The 19,859-nt window shown below is 35.7% G+C and overlaps 2 protein-coding genes across 2 annotated transcripts; one reads left to right on the forward strand and one right to left on the reverse strand.

Moving 5' to 3' along the window:
• Nucleotides 1-203: 203 nt before the first annotated feature.
• lias (lipoic acid synthetase) lies at nucleotides 204-8,061 on the forward strand. The gene is made up of 11 exons (XM_082164378.1): nucleotides 204-355; nucleotides 642-814; nucleotides 1,960-2,053; nucleotides 3,831-3,911; nucleotides 4,024-4,180; nucleotides 4,614-4,671; nucleotides 4,757-4,885; nucleotides 5,317-5,462; nucleotides 5,581-5,651; nucleotides 6,531-6,642; nucleotides 7,128-8,061. Exons 1-11 carry the CDS (start codon nucleotides 266-268, stop codon nucleotides 7,193-7,195), a joined length of 1,179 nt encoding a protein of 392 aa, XP_082020504.1. The 5' UTR covers nucleotides 204-265; the 3' UTR covers nucleotides 7,196-8,061.
• Nucleotides 7,617-19,759, reverse strand: ugdh (UDP-glucose 6-dehydrogenase). Its single transcript, XM_082164377.1, has 12 exons — nucleotides 19,185-19,759; nucleotides 17,237-17,398; nucleotides 14,821-14,922; nucleotides 14,529-14,729; nucleotides 13,659-13,856; nucleotides 13,248-13,395; nucleotides 13,015-13,109; nucleotides 10,854-10,984; nucleotides 9,118-9,257; nucleotides 8,872-8,963; nucleotides 8,617-8,727; nucleotides 7,617-8,510 (listed from the first exon to the last, which is right to left on the reverse strand). Exons 2-12 carry the CDS (start codon nucleotides 17,396-17,398, stop codon nucleotides 8,409-8,411), a joined length of 1,482 nt encoding a protein of 493 aa, XP_082020503.1. The 5' UTR covers nucleotides 19,185-19,759; the 3' UTR covers nucleotides 7,617-8,408.
• Nucleotides 19,760-19,859: the final 100 nt, after the last annotated feature.

The following is a 19,859-nucleotide window of genomic DNA, read 5'->3' on the forward strand; positions in this document are numbered from 1 at the left end:
TGCGTCACAAGCCAGTCTGAAAAGGCACGACCAAGCGATTACCGATACTAAAAATCACGTTACTGAAGCAAAACAACTGAGGTTATCAGTAAATATAATAAAATGAGATTTTAGAAATATTTATTTATGTATTTATTACATATGATAACAATAAAATATATCACATTCACATGTTTGTCAGGTATATAACGCTCTGGTCTAAATCAAAGTTAATCGATGTCAGAGCGATTGTTGTCAATGACAGGCTCATGCTGAATCTGAAGTCATGGCGTTGATCAGCAGAAGTTGTTGTGCTGCGGGTCGTTATTCTTCTCATCATCTGTTTTTACCATCAAAAGGCTTTGAGGCGTCTAATGTAAGCGATTTATTCGTTCTGTTTTAGTTTTATGACTGACTGTACAAAAATATAATGTCAAATAGTTAAGTGCTAACGTTACCTGTCGGTGCTCAACCGGTGCAGGCCAGTATAGAAGTTGCTGCAATATAACAGTATAATGTCTTCCGATTTAATATATTACAATTTGTTAGTTTTATTTTATTTTAATATGCATATTATGCTGAGCTAACTGAACTGTTTGATAATGATATTACAATAAAGTTTTTAAATTGAGGTCACGCTCGAATCGTGCTTCTGGTCGCAGGTTTACTACTGTAACAGACTGACCACTGCTGCCAACACATCCACAATCATCGAGAGGAAGAAGGACATAAAAGAGGATAGACTGAACCTCCAGGACTTCATATCAGGAGAACTGTCAGAAAAGAGCAAGTGGGAGGAATACAGAGGCAACCTGAAGAGAGAGAAGGGAGAAAGGTAAACGAATGGACACCACTTTAACATTTTCAATATGGAAATCTTTCAGTTTTTTAATCAAAGCACATGGCAATCAATACTCCACCAATACCACCATGTTTTTTTATGACTTCATTCACAGTGATCACTTTGCAAAGGTCTGTCCAATTGTGCCTTTAGACATAACGTTAGATGTTATTTGTTAATAAATGAGATGTGTGATTTTAATTACTGAATGTACACAGACTTTTAATTTTTATATCCTGCCTGGTAAAATGTATGAAAATAACCCTGTAAAGCAAGCTTGACATGAAATAATAGTCAGAAAAACTTATTTTTTTAATGGAACAGTTTACCCTTTAGTTTAGACAAACATTTGAATATGGTGCTCATACCCGAGGAGGGGAAAAACACCCATTTTATTCTGAGGTCCGAACTGAGCAAAAATATACAACTTGGTGTAGTTGCTGATATTTCACCAAAGGGTAAAATTCTGATAGCTTTTAATGTATATCAATGAGATCTTTGTAACAGTATAGCAGCCTACTTGCATAAAATACAAACGTTGTTATTCTATTTCTCCCAATAATATGTATTAGTTAGAGGATATTTAAATGTTTAGTTTTATGATCAAAGCTCTGTAGTTTTTACTGTGGGTGGCAAAACGTATAATAATAAAATACAATGATGATAGCGATATACAAATAAACATCCCTCAAGAGCCTGATGTATCATATTTGATTTTTTTTTTGCTACATTTTAACCCGATTTTCCTAAAAAAGGATGTATGGATAATGAAGTAAAACTCAGTTGCTTCAGTCCAGTAAGAGTTCATTTTAAAATATCACTAACAATATAAAAGTTATTCTTCCATTTACTTTATAAATTCAGTAAAGATTTCACAGCAAAAATTCATGAACCATGACCTGAAAAAGGTTACAAAAAGGCCTTTTAAAGTGTGAAACTTTCAATCAGAGGACAGAAGGCATATTTGTAGATAGTGTGCAACAGGTTTTTCAGCAGATATTATGTTGAAAATTTAGAGGGCCTATAAATTTGTGTATCAAATATGAGTTAAGATATAGGCCTAATACTTTTTATGATTAGATAGATATACATATATAAAGTCCAGTCCATAGGATTTAACCAGTTGTTTATTTTCCCAGGCTAAGGCTACCACCATGGCTAAAGACAGAGATTCCTATAGGAAAGAACTACAACAAACTGAAGAACACACTTAGAGAACTGAACCTACACACAGTGAGTGGCTGAAAACATGCCTGACATTTCAGCTCATGACACAATAGTGAACATTTTACAGTTCAATTAAAGGAATAGTTCTTTCAAAAATGAAAATTAATGTTGACATTCATTTAAGTTAACTATAATGTCTGTCTTGGATCACAACAAGAGAAGGTTTCAGGACAATGAAAGTGGAAATGAACCAGGGGCTGTTGTAAGCTCTCGCTCGATCGGCCCAAAACCGGCATCCGACCAGCGCGGAAGGTCTTAACGTGTTACTGTCCTTTTCTCGAGGCAAAGTATTTTTTGATTAAATGCAATACATTTGAATATGTATTCTCTCGTTATTTCATCTGACTCCAGAAATGATAAGGTTTTAATGATATCTGTGGATCATTAATTGTGAGCGAATGTTTGACTATTCCTTTTAACTCTTTAATGAAAATAATGTCAAAGTCAGTTAGAATAATCAAATCTAACAATTTATTATGTCAGGTAAATGTATCATGCCAAATTAATAATCAAGATAATCGATACAAAACATCAAATGCTCTGGGATAAAGAGAAAAGATACAACCCAACATTAAGAAATACATGAGGCTGAGAGGTCTCACTCTCAGCCTCACGGGCCAATCTGAGGTACAGAAAGGCCCCGAACCCTTTGTTACATTTCATTATATAGTCAGGACCTTTTTCACTTGGAAACATGTATTAACAAAATAAATTTGCATTCAGAGGTTACATCTTTTGGGGGTGTGTGACCATTTGTCAGGAGATCACATTCCATTGTATGTCAGTTATCTTTAAACTCTTAAAACCCTTATTACCTTGTGTTTTACTTATTTGGAAATGAGACATTTGTACCAGTCACACTGTCACATTTTAAATGATACCAAAACATGAAAAATACTCTGTGATAATCATTCACATTAAACTATACATTTTCTTGGGTGTTTTACATGTGGTCTCAGCATGAGAGGTCCTTTTGTCCTCTCAGGGTCTGGTCGCTCTTCAACCAGACTGTCCGGCATTTCCTAATTTATCAATTCTTACACTGTCAAGCTACAAAAATGCACCATAAAGCTTAAAAGTAGTCCATACAAGCACTATATACACTACTATTTAAAAGTTTGGGGACATATTTTTTTAAAGGTGAAGTATGACGTTTCTGCGACACTAGCTGAATTACAAAAACAAAGCATATTTTCAAACAACCTTACAAACGGCTATTTCACGCATCGCACCTCCCCAAACTGACATTAATGCAGATTGTACATCAGTCATAGCTCTCAGATGCTTGTGAAGGCATGTCTCAACATGTAAAAGTAAGCTACTTTCAATTGAAGTTGTGGGAATACTTTTAGCTGAGTTGCTATGTGTCATGAGTAAGCAGTTGAGTAGACTAACACTGTCTAGAGCAAACGTTTCGCTTCTAATCAACCCATCCTACGAATTTTTATTATATTTTTGATCAAATAAATGTAGCCTTGGTGAGCATGAGACTTCTTTCAAAAACTTTAAAATAGTATTGACCTCAAACATTTGAAAGGTAGTGTATATAGCTATATAGTAGTGTGATAAACGGACGTTATTTTGCTATTCACTGAAAATCCATTTTTACTGTATGTAAAAGAGCAACTTGGACATTCTGCTATAAATAACTCCTTTTGTGTTCCACGGTTTCAAAAGAGAGGGAGAGTAAAAGATGACAATAATTTAATTTTGAAGGTGAATTATTATTCCTTTATGCTTCTAGACCAGTGGTACATGAAATAAACACTTTCTTTGGTTACAGGTCTGCGAGGAGGCCCGTTGTCCAAACATTGGGGAATGCTGGGGGGGAGGAGAGTATGCCACTGCCACAGCAACCATTATGGTGGGTCTGAAAAACACAAGGATAATATCTCAATGTAATGGTCTTTCAAACAGTATTTCTTCCCTAACAGAGGAATTTTGATTCTGCTTGATTTCCCTTACTCGTTCCATAGTTGATGGGGGACACATGCACACGTGGCTGTAGGTTTTGTTCCGTTAAAACGGCGAGACGTCCTCCACCTCTTGACCCTGATGAGCCATATAACACAGCTAAAGCCATTGCAGCATGGGGACTGGACTATGTAGTCCTCACATCAGTGGACAGAGATGGTGAGGAAATGACAAATACCCAAAGTTAAACACTCTGTAAAAAGCCTTCACTGACATTTTCCTTTCTTGTTGACCTACAGTATTTGCTTTTGGAACAAGGACATCTTGATTGTTTTGAAATAGCCAGTTTAGCTTTAGTTATGTCATAGCGATGATTCATTCTCCTCTGCCTAAAAAGCATTTGATTGGAAAAAAATCTGTTTAGTGCAGGATGAGTCATTAATATTTTTGGTCGTTTTCCTAAAAGCGGAAGACCCGTTATTTTTTTTAAATGTGTATATCTTAAAAAAATTATTATGTGCATGGCATATATAAGCGAATAGACATGGACCAAGAAAAACTTAATTGTAATTTTGTTTTCATGGGTCTTTCAAATTCTCCATTGTATTGTAATGTTTCCTTATCCGTACAATATTTGTATTATGCTGGACAGACATTCCTGATGGTGGAGCGGAACATTTTGCAAAGACCGTCTCCAGCCTTAAAGAAAGGTACAGAGATTACTCTGTTTTTGTTTTTGTTTTTTTAATCAACTCATTCATTCGTTTCTCTCATACATGATCTTTTCTTTCTAAGGAACCCTACAATCCTGGTAGAGTGTTTGACTCCTGATTTCCGCGGTGATCTGGCAGCAGTGGAGAAAATTGCTTTGTCTGGGCTTGATGTTTATGCTCACAATATAGAGACGGTTAGAGAACTACAGAGGTTCGTGCATCTTGTGCGCTCGCATAAAAATGCTGTCATGTCTGTTACATTTTTCTTATACTTGTGTGTTTTTTTAAGAATTCTTTTTAATGCAGTTTGTAAAGTCAAGAAATACAGACAGCTTTAACAAAGTGTTGTTTAATTTGATAAAGTTCTGTGCATTTTTATTTTTAAGCATAAAATATTCATAAAATATTGAAATATTTCCAAATAATAATTATACATAATTTTTTTTTCTTTATTTTTGTACAAATAAATTCAGTTGTTTTTTGTAGTATGGTTGTAGTCACCACTAGATGGCAGAAATATCTAGTCTCTCTTATCAAGTAAATTCGTAACAGTAGTTCTCATCCTTTATGATTCTCACTGCTGTTCAAAGCTTGGAGATTTCATTGCAGATCTCACTTTCACCTTTGATCTTTGACCTTAAGGCATGTGCGTGACCCCCGTGCAAACTTCGACCAATCACTGAGTGTTTTACGACATGCTAAAAAAGCGAAATCCAGTGTGCTCACAAAGACTTCCATCATGTTGGGTCTCGGAGAGACAGATGCACAGATACATGCTGCTCTTAAGGGTAACGTGCCGTAACCTACACTAATTCATACCAGAGTTTCAGATGTATTCTATGTTTATATTAGGAGGTAAATAAATATTCATATATTGGCATATGAGAGTACTTTGTCTTCTTGCAGAATTGAGGGACTCTGGAGTGGACTGTCTAACACTGGGCCAGTACATGCAGCCAACCAAACGCCATCTCAAGGTACAACAACAATACATAATGATAAAACAACCAAGCTCTGTCTTAAGGCCCGTTCACAGTCACAACAAGAACGATAACTATAACTAGATTAGCACCCACACAAACGCACAATATATTTCTGTTTATTATAAGCACGCTCTGCAGTTATGTCATCTCGTCTGTTGCTTTAAATGCTCTAGCTCAGCATGATGGGTTCTGATTGGCTGTCAATGTTTTTATCAGTCATCAGCTAGGATATCATTTCTCTGTGCCGTTATCGTTATAGTTGTGGTGTGCGGACTCTGCTATTCTTTTACATTTAGAATGATTTTTACAACTTTTATAGTTATTATCATACTTGGTGTGAACGGGCCTTTAGATGGCACACTCACAGTCTCCTCACTGACCATCTGATACATTCTGCACACAGTGGCATTATGCTGGCTGACATCACCAGTTCCAGTGTGATTGGCTGGTTTTGTGCAAATTTCAGGAATAAATTTGTGGTCGCATAAACAAAATGTCAGCGAAATTGTCCATAATCTATTTTTAAAAGTGTAGCAATGTATGAAGCACATCTTACCTAGAAGTCACTTTTAAACCAAGCAGCTTTCTATTGATCAATGCGGTGAATCCATGTGACCAACTTAAACCCTTTAAAAAAACAAAAAAACGTAGTGTTTGCCCTCACACGAAAAAGTGGATTCATATTGCAATGACTAGATTTCACCTATACAAATTTGCAGAACAATGTTAATATATGACTGTACCTTAAGTAATCTATTATAGATAACGACCACATTTCCTGTTTTATACATCATTTTAGTTTCATTCTGGTACATCACTCATAACGCACTTTTAGAATGGCACACATCATTCTAACAGTGTGTCTGATTAAAGGTGGACGAATATGTCACTCCTGAGAAGTTTGCTCACTGGGAGAAGGTTGGCCAGGAGATGGGCTTTGTCTACACAGCCAGTGGGCCACTTGTGCGCTCCTCTTACAAAGCAGGTAACCTGAGTGCACGTTTATATTTATAAAGATTTATATAATACCTAGTTTAGATAACGCTATTCATTAGCAGTACCATTTTTCTCAATATCTATGTTTCCATCCAAAGTTTTGAATTTAACTTTAGTTTCCTGGAAAATTGCAGCAAAATATCTGTGCCATGAAATTGGTCAGCTGGTTAGTCCAGTTATCTTATCGTCTTAGTTTATGTGCATGTCTTCTTATCGGATTTTTAAATAATCCACCCGAGTACTTGTACTCATGTACTCAACTTTTTATGCGCATTGTAGGAATTTATGCGCAGCTTGTCATTTCCATTCAGCATTTAATCTACTTTTTCAACAAGACGGTGTAGTTTTGACCATCAGGGCAGCCAAACATTGACTCCCATGTTTCAACTAATCATGAAGCTCACACACTTGCACATACTGTTACATTATTTGTTTAAATGCACTGTCTCATGTTTTTATATATATATTTCTTAGGCGAGTTCTTTTTGAAGAATCTGCTGGAAAAGAGAAAGACTGAAGACACCACAGCGGCAGCAGAGTAAAACTGCTAAACATCACCTGTCTATCCTCTCTCTTTCCCTGCAGTATAAACACTACTTAAGGGATAGTTCACCCCACAATAAAAATGATGTAATAATTTACTCATCCTCATGACATTTGTTTTTAACCAGGTTTGGAAGAACATGAGGTTGCGAGTAAATGTAAATTTTCATTTTTGGGTAAACTATTCCTTCAGGTATACACATCACAAAATAAAATTGTTGCAATAACATTCTTTAAAAGAACATATTTGATTGTTTTAGAAATGGATTAACGATCTGTATATTGTGTATCATCTAAGTAATATAAATAGAATATGTTAAATTTAAACTTTTCAAAATACATGTTAATTGTGCATTTTGTTTGTTTCAGCCATGGTTGTCTTCCATATTTCAAGTCTGTGAAATGAATAGACGACATTGCTTCTTTGATTGGTCCATATTTATTTAAGAAATCAGTTTTCTGCAATCATTGTACATGACAATTACAAACCTGTACAGTAAGAGATGATTTTATAAAAGCTACAGATGTGACTCTACAATAATACACAGTGCAGGTCCAACAATATATATCAAAAGATTAATAAATGGTTAATAACTGGGTGACACAAACAGCTATTTGACGGTGTACTCGCATGCCAAATTTAAGGCAAATGTTTTACACTGTTCGTGTCCTACGTGTCCCAAAATTACCATTCCTCATGTTGCTGCTCCTTCAGACATTGCTCTCAAATAAGTAGGAAATTTTGCCACTAAAATTCATAACACTGAAAACCATAACCAATAATACTCTATAGAACAGTAGTGGAACGTTGAAATGCATTAACACCAGTTTTGAGCACAGTTGTACATTTATATATATATATATATATATATATAAAAAATTTGATTTGAGATGGAATATTTATATATATATATTTATATGTGTGTGTATATAATGAACATTCTAAAAAAAATTCTAAGAATCATGATTTAAAACAAACTAAGACAGATGATAGTCTTTAAAACATTAAATCGCTGCATTTTGCTAAAGAATTTGAGAGATAAACTCAGTCTTAAAAAAAAACATTGTTAAACAGTTCAACACACACACACACATGCATTTTTACAAACAGAGGAGTCTGTAGTTTTCCAGGAACGGTCACAAATTAATTTGGTTTTCTTAGCAAAAGACTTTAATCAATATAAAGTGCACATGCATGTGTGTGTCAGTGTCTTAGGCTTTGGCTTTCTTGATTGGTGGTTCATTGATTCGTGGGGCTCCTCCAGATGGTGTGAAGGGGATTCGGGTCGTTACCTTCTTTCCAATGGTCTCGATCTATGCAAAACACAACATTAAACCATGTAAACTAATGAAGTGAATAAAATGAGTCAGAGAAGTGGGTCCAAACATAAACGTGTTAAGCGCACAAATAACTACTGACCTGAAAGCCAAAGTTCTGTAGTTGAGTGTGCAGATGGTCCAGGACTCGTCGTCCATCAAAGATAAATGCTGGTTTCAACATCTTGTGATATATTTTCTCATAATCCAGATCCTAAAAACAAACATAACACTTAACCATAAATAAGCAGCACAATGTACCACAAATAAACAGCACCTATTTGGAACTGTTTGAACAACATGGGGTTTGGAGTGATGTCACACAATAGTGTGTGTTTTTTGTGCATGTGCCATGTACCTTAAACATGTCCCACTCAGTGCAAATGACCAGGGCGTGTGCACTTTCACACGCCTCGTATGGGTCTGACGTCACCGTTACAAGATCACAAACTGCAGACAGAATTAGAGTCAAATTAGACAGAAACACAAAGACAAACTTTGTCCCGCATTCCTAGACATGAGTTTCAGCATGACACGGCACTGTCTTTCTCTCCTATCATTCCAAGAGACCTAAAGCACAGTTTTATCTGCTCAACACACATACCTCTCTCTGGGCTGTCTCCGGAGATGCTGGGTTGAGACAAGTCCAGAATTATCTGCTCCTTTAGCACTTTAGGGTCATAAATATGCAGCTTGGCTCCTTCATCCATCAGATACTTAGAGATATAGATACTGGACGACTCTCTGAAACACACATGCACATAGGATGGACTTAGAACACAAGACTCCCGTTTACAGACTAATTATGATTCCATTGGCAAACTAGTAGGACAGTAGCAAAAAAAAAATAATGCACTGCAAGTCATCTTGGGCAAAGGTAAATCTCACTCAATTGTTGGGGTTATATTGTTTGAGAAAAAAATAAACCAGTTAATAGAGTAACTTTCATTCAGAAAAAAAAAAAAACACTATTTAATTTGCATATTTTTGAGCTACCAAAGAAAATACTTCCAAATAGAATAAACTAACTATAGTGCATCTCTGAGCAACAAAATTGTTTTTTTTTTTTAAATTAACACCCGCCAAATGCGAGTAAAAATCAACTGTGGCGGGTAACGCTGTCAAATCACCAGCCAATTTGGCAGGTTACTTATATTTACTCACTTTGAAGTTTGTGAAAGCCAAATCTGCGCAGATTTAGCGCAAATTCTCAACTCGTCAGTCAATACAACGTATTGCGCAGAATCTGCGCATATCTGGCTTACTTGAACACACGTCACTTCGCAACAAATAATGGCGCGCTTCATTTGCATTGAAGCAATAGCAAAGATTAAATAGTAAACAAGTTAACTTGTTTAACAGAAAGATATTGTTATTTTCCAACATCCTACATTTTTTTATGCTTTTTGTACTGTATTGATCTGTCCACCTAAAACACATTTTTGGTGATGAGGATGAAAGAGGAAGGGAGGAGACAGCTAGATGACAGGATTTAGTTTGAATAAGAAATCAAATGTATGAAATCCAAATTTTATAATACACACACACACATATATATGAAGACCTCCGATGCAAAAGCCTTTAAAAGCAACCTCTGTCAAAAATTTGATAATAATATTGAATGAATACTCTCCGCACATAGTATACGTTCATCAAATACTTTCACATCAAACTCACTAAATCCCAGCCTCAGCCCATTCAGAAATGCCGGTACTTGGGTAGAAACCTATACATACTAGGAGCCTAATAAAAAATGTTATATTAAACAAAAACTTTAGATGGACTGAGAGGCTTTTGAAGTCTTCATATATATTAGCTAGTAGAAGTTCTGAATGGCCGGTAACTTAAAAATGTAGTAGCCAAATTGGCTGATAAATGGAAAAGTTAATCATTTGTCACTGGCGTATTGATGTAACTTGCAAAAAGTCGCTGAAAAATCCCTACCACTAATGCACAGGCTAACTGTCTGTCTGGAACGTGCAAACAAAGAATAATTGGGGGGGAATAATCTGCAGAGTCATGTTTCTGAGACGATAAACATGAAGAGGCATGACTTGTTCTCATTAACTCTAGATAAAGGTCACGGGTGGGATGGGCACGCTTAGCATGTGCTGAGTTGTTTTAAGTGTGCAAGTTTTTAAATAGGAGATAGTTCAAACAAAGAAAAGTTTGTGTAACCTTCATTACACAAAGTTGATGATCAACTCATGCTCTGACATCTCACAGTCTGTCTGTTTTGTAGGTAAAAGAGAGAGAGACAGCTTTTGACTTCTCACATAATAATATGTGATAAAGCGGTCATAAATTAAAATGACTGGTTCAAAGTGTCCCTGCATGTACCTGGTGTCTCCCGTGTCCTTTTTGAAGGAGAAACCTAACAAGGCGATTTTCTTCCCTGTAACTGTGTTGAACAGGGAGTCAATGATCCGACAGGCAAATCTCTTTCTCTGATATTCGTTCATGTCTATCACCTGCACATACAGAAATACAAAGTAAAAGATTAGACAAAAACAATCAAAATAATTTCTAGATATCAAATTGTTCATCAGAACGTACACTAGACTTCAACCGTTTGAGGTTGGTATGATTTTTTTAAATGCTTTTTAAAGTCTCTTCTGCTCACTAAGGCTGCATTTGTATTTAAACAATTTAAAATATTTGTTTTCATTTTTAATACATATTAAAATTAAATTTATTTCTTTGGTGGCAAAGCTTAATTTTCAGCATCATTGCTCCAGTCTTCAGTGTCACATGATCCTTCAGAAATCATTCTAATATGCTGATTGATGTTCAAGAAAGATTTATTCTTATTAAGAATAGAATGTTCAAAAGAACAGCATTTATTTAAAATAGAAATCTTTTGTAACATTATAAATGCCTATACCAGGGGTTCTCAACATTGGCACTTTTCAGAAGAGTTTTGCTGTGCTCACGCCATGTAATTACCGTAAATAAAACTTGGTATGCTTTCAAATCACTCTCGCGGTACTTTGATGTCATACACTGATCGGCCTATGCAGGAAAGTGGATCTCGACGGCCTATTAGGTCAATTGATGGAGTTTTTCGGTTCGTTGCCACTGTTGCCTTTGGCTTGCTCAGTTGGGGATATTTTGGGGATATTTAATTTAATTTTATCAATCAATATATTCCTCTTGAAACAAACTTTGTTGTATTATTTTAATTTAATACTGTGAAGCTGCTTTGATACAATCTGTATTGTGAAAAGCGCTATACAAATAAACTTGACTTGACTAGACTATATGGTCACTTTTGATCAATTTAATGCATTCTTGTTGAATAGAAATATTTTCTATTTCTTTAAAAACTTTTGAATGTTAGTGCAAGTCGGTATTTGCTAAAAAAAAAATCATCCCCATCACAGTTCTCAAATAATCTCAAGTGCACCTGCACATATTTAAACTTGCTGTTTGTTCATGTAACAACCAATGATGTTTGGTACCATTTGATGACTTTTGGTGAGATTAAAGCTGCCTTGATGCAAATTTTCATTGAACAAAGCCAACATATGCCACCAAGCAGGCCCGGTTCTGGGATTGCGGGACTAGGGGGCCTCACACTTGATTCGATTTATGATTCATAGGTTTTGTCAAACAAAAGCTTCTTTTTTTTTGCAAAGTCAAAATGATTCACTTTGATTTCTAATGAAATTGTATTAAATACAAAAAAAATTTATACTTTATTTGTCTTGCGAGAAAAATAAACTACTTAGGATTGTTTATTGCACCAAAAGTAATTTGAGAGGAACTTTAAATATATGTACAGTTCAAGTCACATTATGTTTGTATACATATAGACCATTTAAACTGAATTTACACAAAAGATCCAGTTCAAAAGTTTGCATATGCTTGATTCTTAATTCTTAATAGTGTGTGTTGTTACCTGGATGATCGTAAGCTGCAAACATGCAATGATGCTCAAGGCAACACACAACCTTTGAACGGGATGATTGGAAATTGTTCTTATTTTACTAATAGATATATCTTGTGGACTATATGTTAACATCTGTTATAATAAAACATTTTCGTTGCAGTGCTAAATAAAAAAAAGAAACATGTAATTTATGATCTCTCTTATTTATTTATTTTACATTATTGATATTTTGCAGATTCTGCCAGGTGCATGTTAACTTCTGACTTCAACGGATAGGCTACGAATCAACAGAGTGCAATATGCTGATAAAATATTTTAGAGCTGTGCATAACTGAGCAAAACTATTCCATATTTTACTAGAATAGTTTCATATTTTGTAAAGTTTTTAATGTATTTATTTTCAAGATTTTTTTCATGTCCTGGAAATCACAATTTAAAAATTCCAAGCTGAATTCCCAAGTTAACATCATGATGTGCGAGCGTTTAAATAGAGACTAGAGCGCAAGGAGCTGTCTGAGAAGCGATCAGATATGAGGTGTACAAAAGCCTTGAAAAACTGGTCAGAAAAAGGATGTGGATTATTAAATCAGTATTCAAATTGAGGTTTACCTGTTGCCAGTATGAAGCAACCTCTGGGAGATTCAGTGCCTCACACAGATACACCAAATTTAGCACATCCTTCTGAAAACAACTTCCTCCAAAACCTGATTCAGACACATACATATTAAGGCAATTTTAATTCTCATTAATCTCATTCTATTATTTCATTTTGAACACTTTCACAAAGCAAAAAAGTTCCAATAATGTGGAACTTAAGATGGGATAAAAACAAATGTACTGACCCACGCTGGCTTTGAGGAACTTGCTCCCAATGCGCTGATCCATGCCGATGGCTCTGGCCACCTCCTCAACATCAGCGCCAGTGGATTCACACAGGGCAGAGATGGAGTTTATACTACTGATGCGCTGAGCCAGGAATGCATTCGCTGCCTAAAACATGTACAAAATATGAATTCAAATTAAAGGTTTGGCTACAATTTAACTCATTCACCTGGGAGGTTTGGTTGGATTAAAGCGAACTCTGGTGCTCTGTTAGTGCGGTTCATTTGAACAAGTGTGAACAAGTTTGAACCTTGGTGCGCACCAAACAAGTTGACCAAGAGCCCAAGTTCTCAGCTGGTAAAATTACTATTGTGTCTATGCACATACAAGAACAGTTGTACATACCAATTTCATACCTAACATGTACATACCAATTTGGAAAGTTCAGAGGACCAGGTGTTGGTGGTGATTATGCGTGATTTGGGGACCCAGTGCTCATAAACTGCACAGAGAGCACTGATAGCCCTTTGACCCTCTGGAGTCTCATCTCCACCAATCAGGACACGATCTGGGTCCTTCAGGTCCTTCACTGCTGTACCCTCCGCAAGGAACTCTGGGTTAGAGAGAACCTGTAATCAAAGACGGGAAAAAGGTTGCTCATTAACACAGAATAGAATAAACTGTGAAGGTCCACAAACCCAGTTTTAAAAGTTCACTTTAGAGTTGAGAGAGGCAAAAACTTCACAGAAAATCCCTTTCAAAACAACAGCCTAATCCTGATTATATTTACAAGTAGATGGTTGTGTAAAAATGTGTGTGTGTGTGTGTGTGTGTGTGTGTGTGTGTGTGTGTGTGTGTGTGTGTGTGTGTGTGTGTGTGTGTGTGTGTGTGTGTGTGTGTGTGTGTGTGTGTGTGTGTGTGTGTGTGTGTGTGTGTGTGTGTGTGTGTTTATCAGTGTTGAAAATAGTTGTCCTAAGTTTTGTGGACACTGGTATTTTTTTCTAGGATTCTCTGAAGAATAGAAAGTTTAACAGCATGTATTTGAAATAGAAATTTCTATAACAAAGTCTTTACTGTCACTTTTGATCAGTTTAATGTGAATGATTACAGTGAATACTTGTACTTGAGAAAATGTATCGCAAAAAGGTGATTAAAAATGCAGCACCTAAAACAAATAATATATTTATTTACAATTTAACCAAAAATGTTGATGTTAAAAAAAAGCTCATGGACATCATTTTTTATTGGTCACCTTCCCCATATATAAGAACAGGAATATTTAGACGTTCACATCTACACACCTGTAAGTTGAGGCTGGGTTTGGTGTTTGCATCAAATATCCTGCGGATGCTCTCAGCTGCACGGACCGGCACTGTGCTCTTCTCCGTAACAATTTTATACCCGTCCGACATCTCCACGATGCGCCGTGCACATGCCTCAATAAACTTCAAGTCAGCAGCGCGACCTTTGCCCATTCCGTACGTCTTAGTTGGGGTGTTTACCTGAGGAGAGAGAAAGATATTATAGTCTGTGCACACACTACAGACCAACAGGTATATGCACAAACACATTAAAATAGTTTGTTGCACTCACAGAAATAAAGACCAGATCAGCCTCTTTAATGGCAGTGTCGATATCTGTGGAGAAGAAGAGGTTCTTCCCACGACAAGACAGCACCACTTCATTCAGACCCGGCTACAACAGCAAGAAGAAGAGACATTCACAACACAACTGGTTATGGTCATTTCTCATTAAAAAGAAGACATTTCACCCTAAAATTTAAATGTATCATTTCAATGTATCATTAAATGTACTTCCACGCCGGTATGAATTTATTTTTTCAGCTGAACAAAAAAAGATGATAATTTGAAGAATGTCGGTAACAAAATAGTCAAACAAATAGTGCCCATCAACTGTTTAGTTACCAATATTTTTCAAAATATCTTCTTTTGTGTCCAGCAGAAGAGAGAAATTCATACAGGCTTGGAAGAACTTGAGGTTGAGTAAATTATGACAATTTTCATTTTTGGTTCGAACTAACCCTTTAAATTAAATTTGTTATTAGATAAGCATTTGAAGTATTTCTTTACATTTTTAAACACATCTACCAAATGTACTATTTAGGGGTAAAAATATTTTGAATGAGGAAAATATATTTGTGTGCTTGGATAGTTAGAGTCCCTGTAGCGGGGGACACATGGCTCACTTTTTATTTCATATTTCAGTAATCATCATAAATTAGGTATCATTCGAAAGCTTAAACTCTCAAAATCAATCCTGTGAAAACCATTTTGAAATTGGACATTGCATTACCATGGGAACAGTGCTTTAAATCCTTTTAGAGGGGCTCAATTTTGGTGATATCAACTTAAAACTTGGGAAACAACTTGATTAGACACGTTGCTTTGATTTTCTAGCAATTTTAGACATTTTAAAGAAAACGATTTTGTAAAATATAGATTTTGTGTTAAATAAATTATATATATATATATATATATATATATATATATATATATATATATATATATATATATATATTAGGGCTGTCCCCGACTATGGATTTTCATAGTCGAATCAGAATCGTCATGTCTTGCCTATAGTCGACTAATAGTCGAATCATGTGTATGGGGGTGGGGCTGGGGGCGGGGCTTTAACGTTTCAAAGCCGCGATGTACAGAAAATCACACAAAGATATAGAAGAAAATGTATAAAAACATTTTTGATCAATAAAACTAAGAAATAACATAAATAACTCCAGAAAGGCCACACTGCAGATTTGCATTTCACATGCAAATCAAATTAAATCGGCTAAATTACCTGTGCGAGCAGGCCAGCCTACAGCACAACATCGATGCACCGAAAAAATAAACAATTAATTTACTAAATTAAATTATAACAGAATATACCTTTCTAATAAATAAAAATACAAAACGAAATAAATCAGAATCAAGTCACAGGATGAGGAGCAAATGTGTGCAAAATGCCTAAAGTGCAGGGGAACATATATTCAAAACACAAGCCACAAATAGTTAGATTAGATAACCCTGACAGATTAATAAATAAAATAAAAATAAAGAAATTATTAAAATAACGATAGTAGCCAGAATTTTCAACTTTGTCTTTTTAACTGCAGAAACAACAATAAATGCTAAACTGGAGAGGCAGTCTTTTTAGCTAAAAATGTTCACAGCATCCAAAAATAAAATTAGAACCGGCTGAAAAGTTTTAAAATCACTTGTACCCGATACCTGATCGAGAGAACAAATCCTGAAAGTCTTTCACTCTGTCTGTCCGTTGGAGTCTTTTCAAATTGTGCGCGCGGATAAAATACATTCTAACGTGAAACCCAGTCTATGCGTGAAACATGTTAACGTTGGCCGGCAGAAGTGCGATCATGGTTTTCCTGATGCTAAATCCAGCCTTGGAGAATATCCTTTCTAATCGTGTACATCCACACTTTAGATTTTCTTATCCCAGACATAAGAAGACGCTCCTCTGTCGGTCACGGATTGAAAGTGAAACTTAAATCTGTCACGGGGTGTTTGGATTTATTCACGCACGTTAAAAAATATTTATTAAAAGCTTCGTTCTTTGCACATTTTTATATAGGCCTACAGCATTATCATAATAGGCTGAATATTAACGTATTTACATAAAAGCTAGTTCTATGTGAAATCAGACATTGAGCGCCCTCATATAGCCAAAGTGGCATGATCCTCGTTTCATAACGAAGATTCGACCATGAGATCGGTAGTCGAATCAGGCTCCTCCTATCGAAGCATCGAATCTTCGACTATTCGGGGTCACCCCTAATATATATATAAAAAAAGAGTTTAGTTTGTACAATTGCGTTATGGTAAACCTTTTTACACTTCCCTTTTTGCTTTAAAAAAATAGGTCTGTATTCCAAGGCATTCATAAATTACAAACATTTAAGATCAGATTTATGCTCACAAAGGGGGTGAAAGTTAGCAGGTCAACTGCATTATTTTTTCTTTTGCGTTGTTACCTCATAGATGGGCAGGGTATCAGAGTTCCAGGCTTTGATCCGGGATTCATTAACATCCACCACCGTTACTGTGATCTCGGGACACATGCTGGCAATGACACTACATGTCGGACCACCAACATACCCAGCGCCTATACAGCAAATCTTTTTAATCTGAAACATCTGAGAAGAGAGACAGATGGAATCAAAGTGACAGTTTATGGCCATAAATGGTGTGCAACAGATTTTGTGAAGATTATGAATGGCCTCTTATTAACCAGCCGATTACAATTCATCCTCTTCAGCAGGGATCCAGGGGCTCATGAGGAGGTCAGTGGTAAGTATCATATTACTAACCCCAGGTGACATTAAAGGGATAGTTCACCCAAAAATGAAAATTATGTCATCGTTTACTCACCTTTATGTCGTTCCAAACCCTTTAGACTTTCGTTCATCTTCGGAACCCAAATGAAGAACTTTTTAATGAAATCTGAGAGCTTTCTGTCCCTCCATTGCCACACGCAACTACCACATTGAATCATTGATGCTTCAAAAAGAGATCATAAGACTAATCCATAGGAGCGGTTTAGTCCAGATTTTCTGAAGAGACTCGATCGCTTTATATGATTTATATGAACAGTTTTGATTGAGGCTTTTAAACATTGATCTGCAAACATAAACAGAAGCTCAACCGAATCTGCTTGACGAGCAAAAACAAACCTCATTGGTTCTTGCGGAAGCTCAAAGGCGCTGCGTAACACGAGAATGAACCTCATTGGTTCTCACACGTCAAGCAAACATGCTTGAGCTTCATTTTACCTCAACTGATGTGTGAGTTGATGAATGTTTAAATGTGAATAAAAGCCTAAATTCAATCTGTTCGTCATATAAAGTGATCGTGTCTCTTAAGAAAATTTTAACTAAACCGCTCAATTCATATGGATTAGTTTTACGATCGCTTTATGAACTTTTTGAAGCATCAAAGTGTCAGTTGCATAGCTGTCAATGAAGGAACAGAGAGGTCTTAGATTTCCTCAGAAAGATCTTCATTTGTGTTCTAACGATGAATGAAAGTCTTACAGATTTAGAACAACATGAGGGTGTGAGTAATTAATGACAGAATGTTAATTTTTGGGTCAACTGTCCCTTTAAGTAGTGATGAGAAGTCCTGCTCCTTTGCAACACTCAGCGTCCCAAAATCAGATTCAGTGATTCTTTTATATAGTATATGTAATATATTACATATTCAGTGATCTCTTAAAAAATATATTATATGAATCCCTATTCTAAATTCAACTCGGTCTCGTTTGTTTGTTAAATTTGTAAAACCTAAAACATTTTACGTTATTTTTCAAAATAATTATAAAATAAATGTGAATATTAAAAGTGTATATAAATTATATTTCACCCCATCAGTCTAATCCTCAATTCAGAAATCTTCTGTTCAGCGGCTGTTGACTCGACAATCACTCAAGACTGATTCAACCCGATTCGCGAACAAATCATTCAGAGCCGTTTTGAGAAACGGTCAGCTAAGAGATTCATTGAAAATATTCGACTCAAAAGAACGAACCGTTACGCAATTAACGTGTATGGCTATTCTTTAAGAGCCATAAAATGACTAAAAAGAACCAGAAGATCAGCTTTTAAAGATAAAAGTGAACACATCCCCACCCAAAAAAGTTTAATAGATGACGCCTGTCGATGCTTTTAACATGTAAAATGTAATGAAATGTATTATTTATTTGATTAATTATGTTCTCATGATGAATACAAGGTTATTTGAACTCTTTCAACTTTTATAACTGATCTGTTCAATAATTTACAGACTTAAAGAATATGATCAGTTCATATTCTGTATAGCTTCAACCACAAACTTTAAATTCAATGAGTTCAATAAGATCCACTTTAAAATCTTTTTAAGAGAAAGAAAGAAAGAAATAGTTATAAATCAATCACACAGACTTACCTTGTCTCGCAGAAGTTCTTCAGTTAAAACACTCCTCAGTGTGAATCAAGGCTGTGCAGGTGAGGTTCCTCCGTCTGAGGTGCCTTGTTCCCGAATGAATAAAACTATTATATCCTTGATATATAAACTAACGAAGAACACACACACATTCACGCGTGCGTACACACACACAGCAAACACACACACATACACATTCATACACACACCCACCCACCGGGAGGAGGATAGCAACGTAAACACTTCTGAGAGGGGCGGGCATGGGCGTCTGCTTCCGGGGCATGAAGTCTTTTCAAACTAAGAGCCTCGTTAACTTCAGCAAGAGCAAACTAAATCTTAATTTGTCTGTGATTTAAACCGAGCAAATGAAATGTCATAGAACGAAACGTTTTTTTTTTTTTTTTTTACTATTTAAATGTAATTTATAAAGCTCCTAAATAAAAATATGACCAATTTAATATTGGGCACTTGCCATTTGACATGAATTTCATTACAGCGAAACATACGTGTGGATAACGGAGACGTTGCAGCAGCAGCAGCCAATCAGTGACTGGGACGTATTGACGTAATATCTAAGGAAATCATTAGTGGGCTTTTTTGACGCAGAAATTATTATTGAGAGTAGAGTCATACGTTCTAATTAGAAACGTATAAAAAGACACAAATTACAACCAATAA

The sequence above is a fragment of the Leuciscus leuciscus genome (assembly GCF_965113295.1).
Source record: "Leuciscus leuciscus genome assembly, chromosome: 3".
NCBI lineage: Eukaryota > Metazoa > Chordata > Actinopteri > Cypriniformes > Leuciscidae > Leuciscus > Leuciscus leuciscus.

What these genes read in the sequence shown, in the direction of transcription:
- ugdh (XM_082164377.1), bottom strand. Translation starts at nt 17,398, where the DNA reads ATGTTTCAGATTAAAAAGATTTGCTGTATAGGCGCTGGGTATGTTGGT. An exon ending in CCTCTGAACTTTCCAAATTG is followed by an intron (nt 13,396 to 13,658) that starts GTATGTACATGT and finishes TACATGTTTTAG; the next exon opens with GCAGCGAATGCATTCCTGGC. An exon ending in AAGGACACGGGAGACACCAG is followed by an intron (nt 9,258 to 10,853) that starts GTACATGCAGGG and finishes TGTGTGTTTCAG; the next exon opens with AGAGTCGTCCAGTATCTATA.
- lias (XM_082164378.1), top strand. Translation starts at nt 266, where the DNA reads ATGGCGTTGATCAGCAGAAGTTGTTGTGCTGCGGGTCGTTATTCTTCT. An exon ending in CACATCAGTGGACAGAGATG is followed by an intron (nt 4,181 to 4,613) that starts GTGAGGAAATGA and finishes TATGCTGGACAG; the next exon opens with ACATTCCTGATGGTGGAGCG. An exon ending in GCGCTCCTCTTACAAAGCAG is followed by an intron (nt 6,643 to 7,127) that starts GTAACCTGAGTG and finishes TATATTTCTTAG; the next exon opens with GCGAGTTCTTTTTGAAGAAT.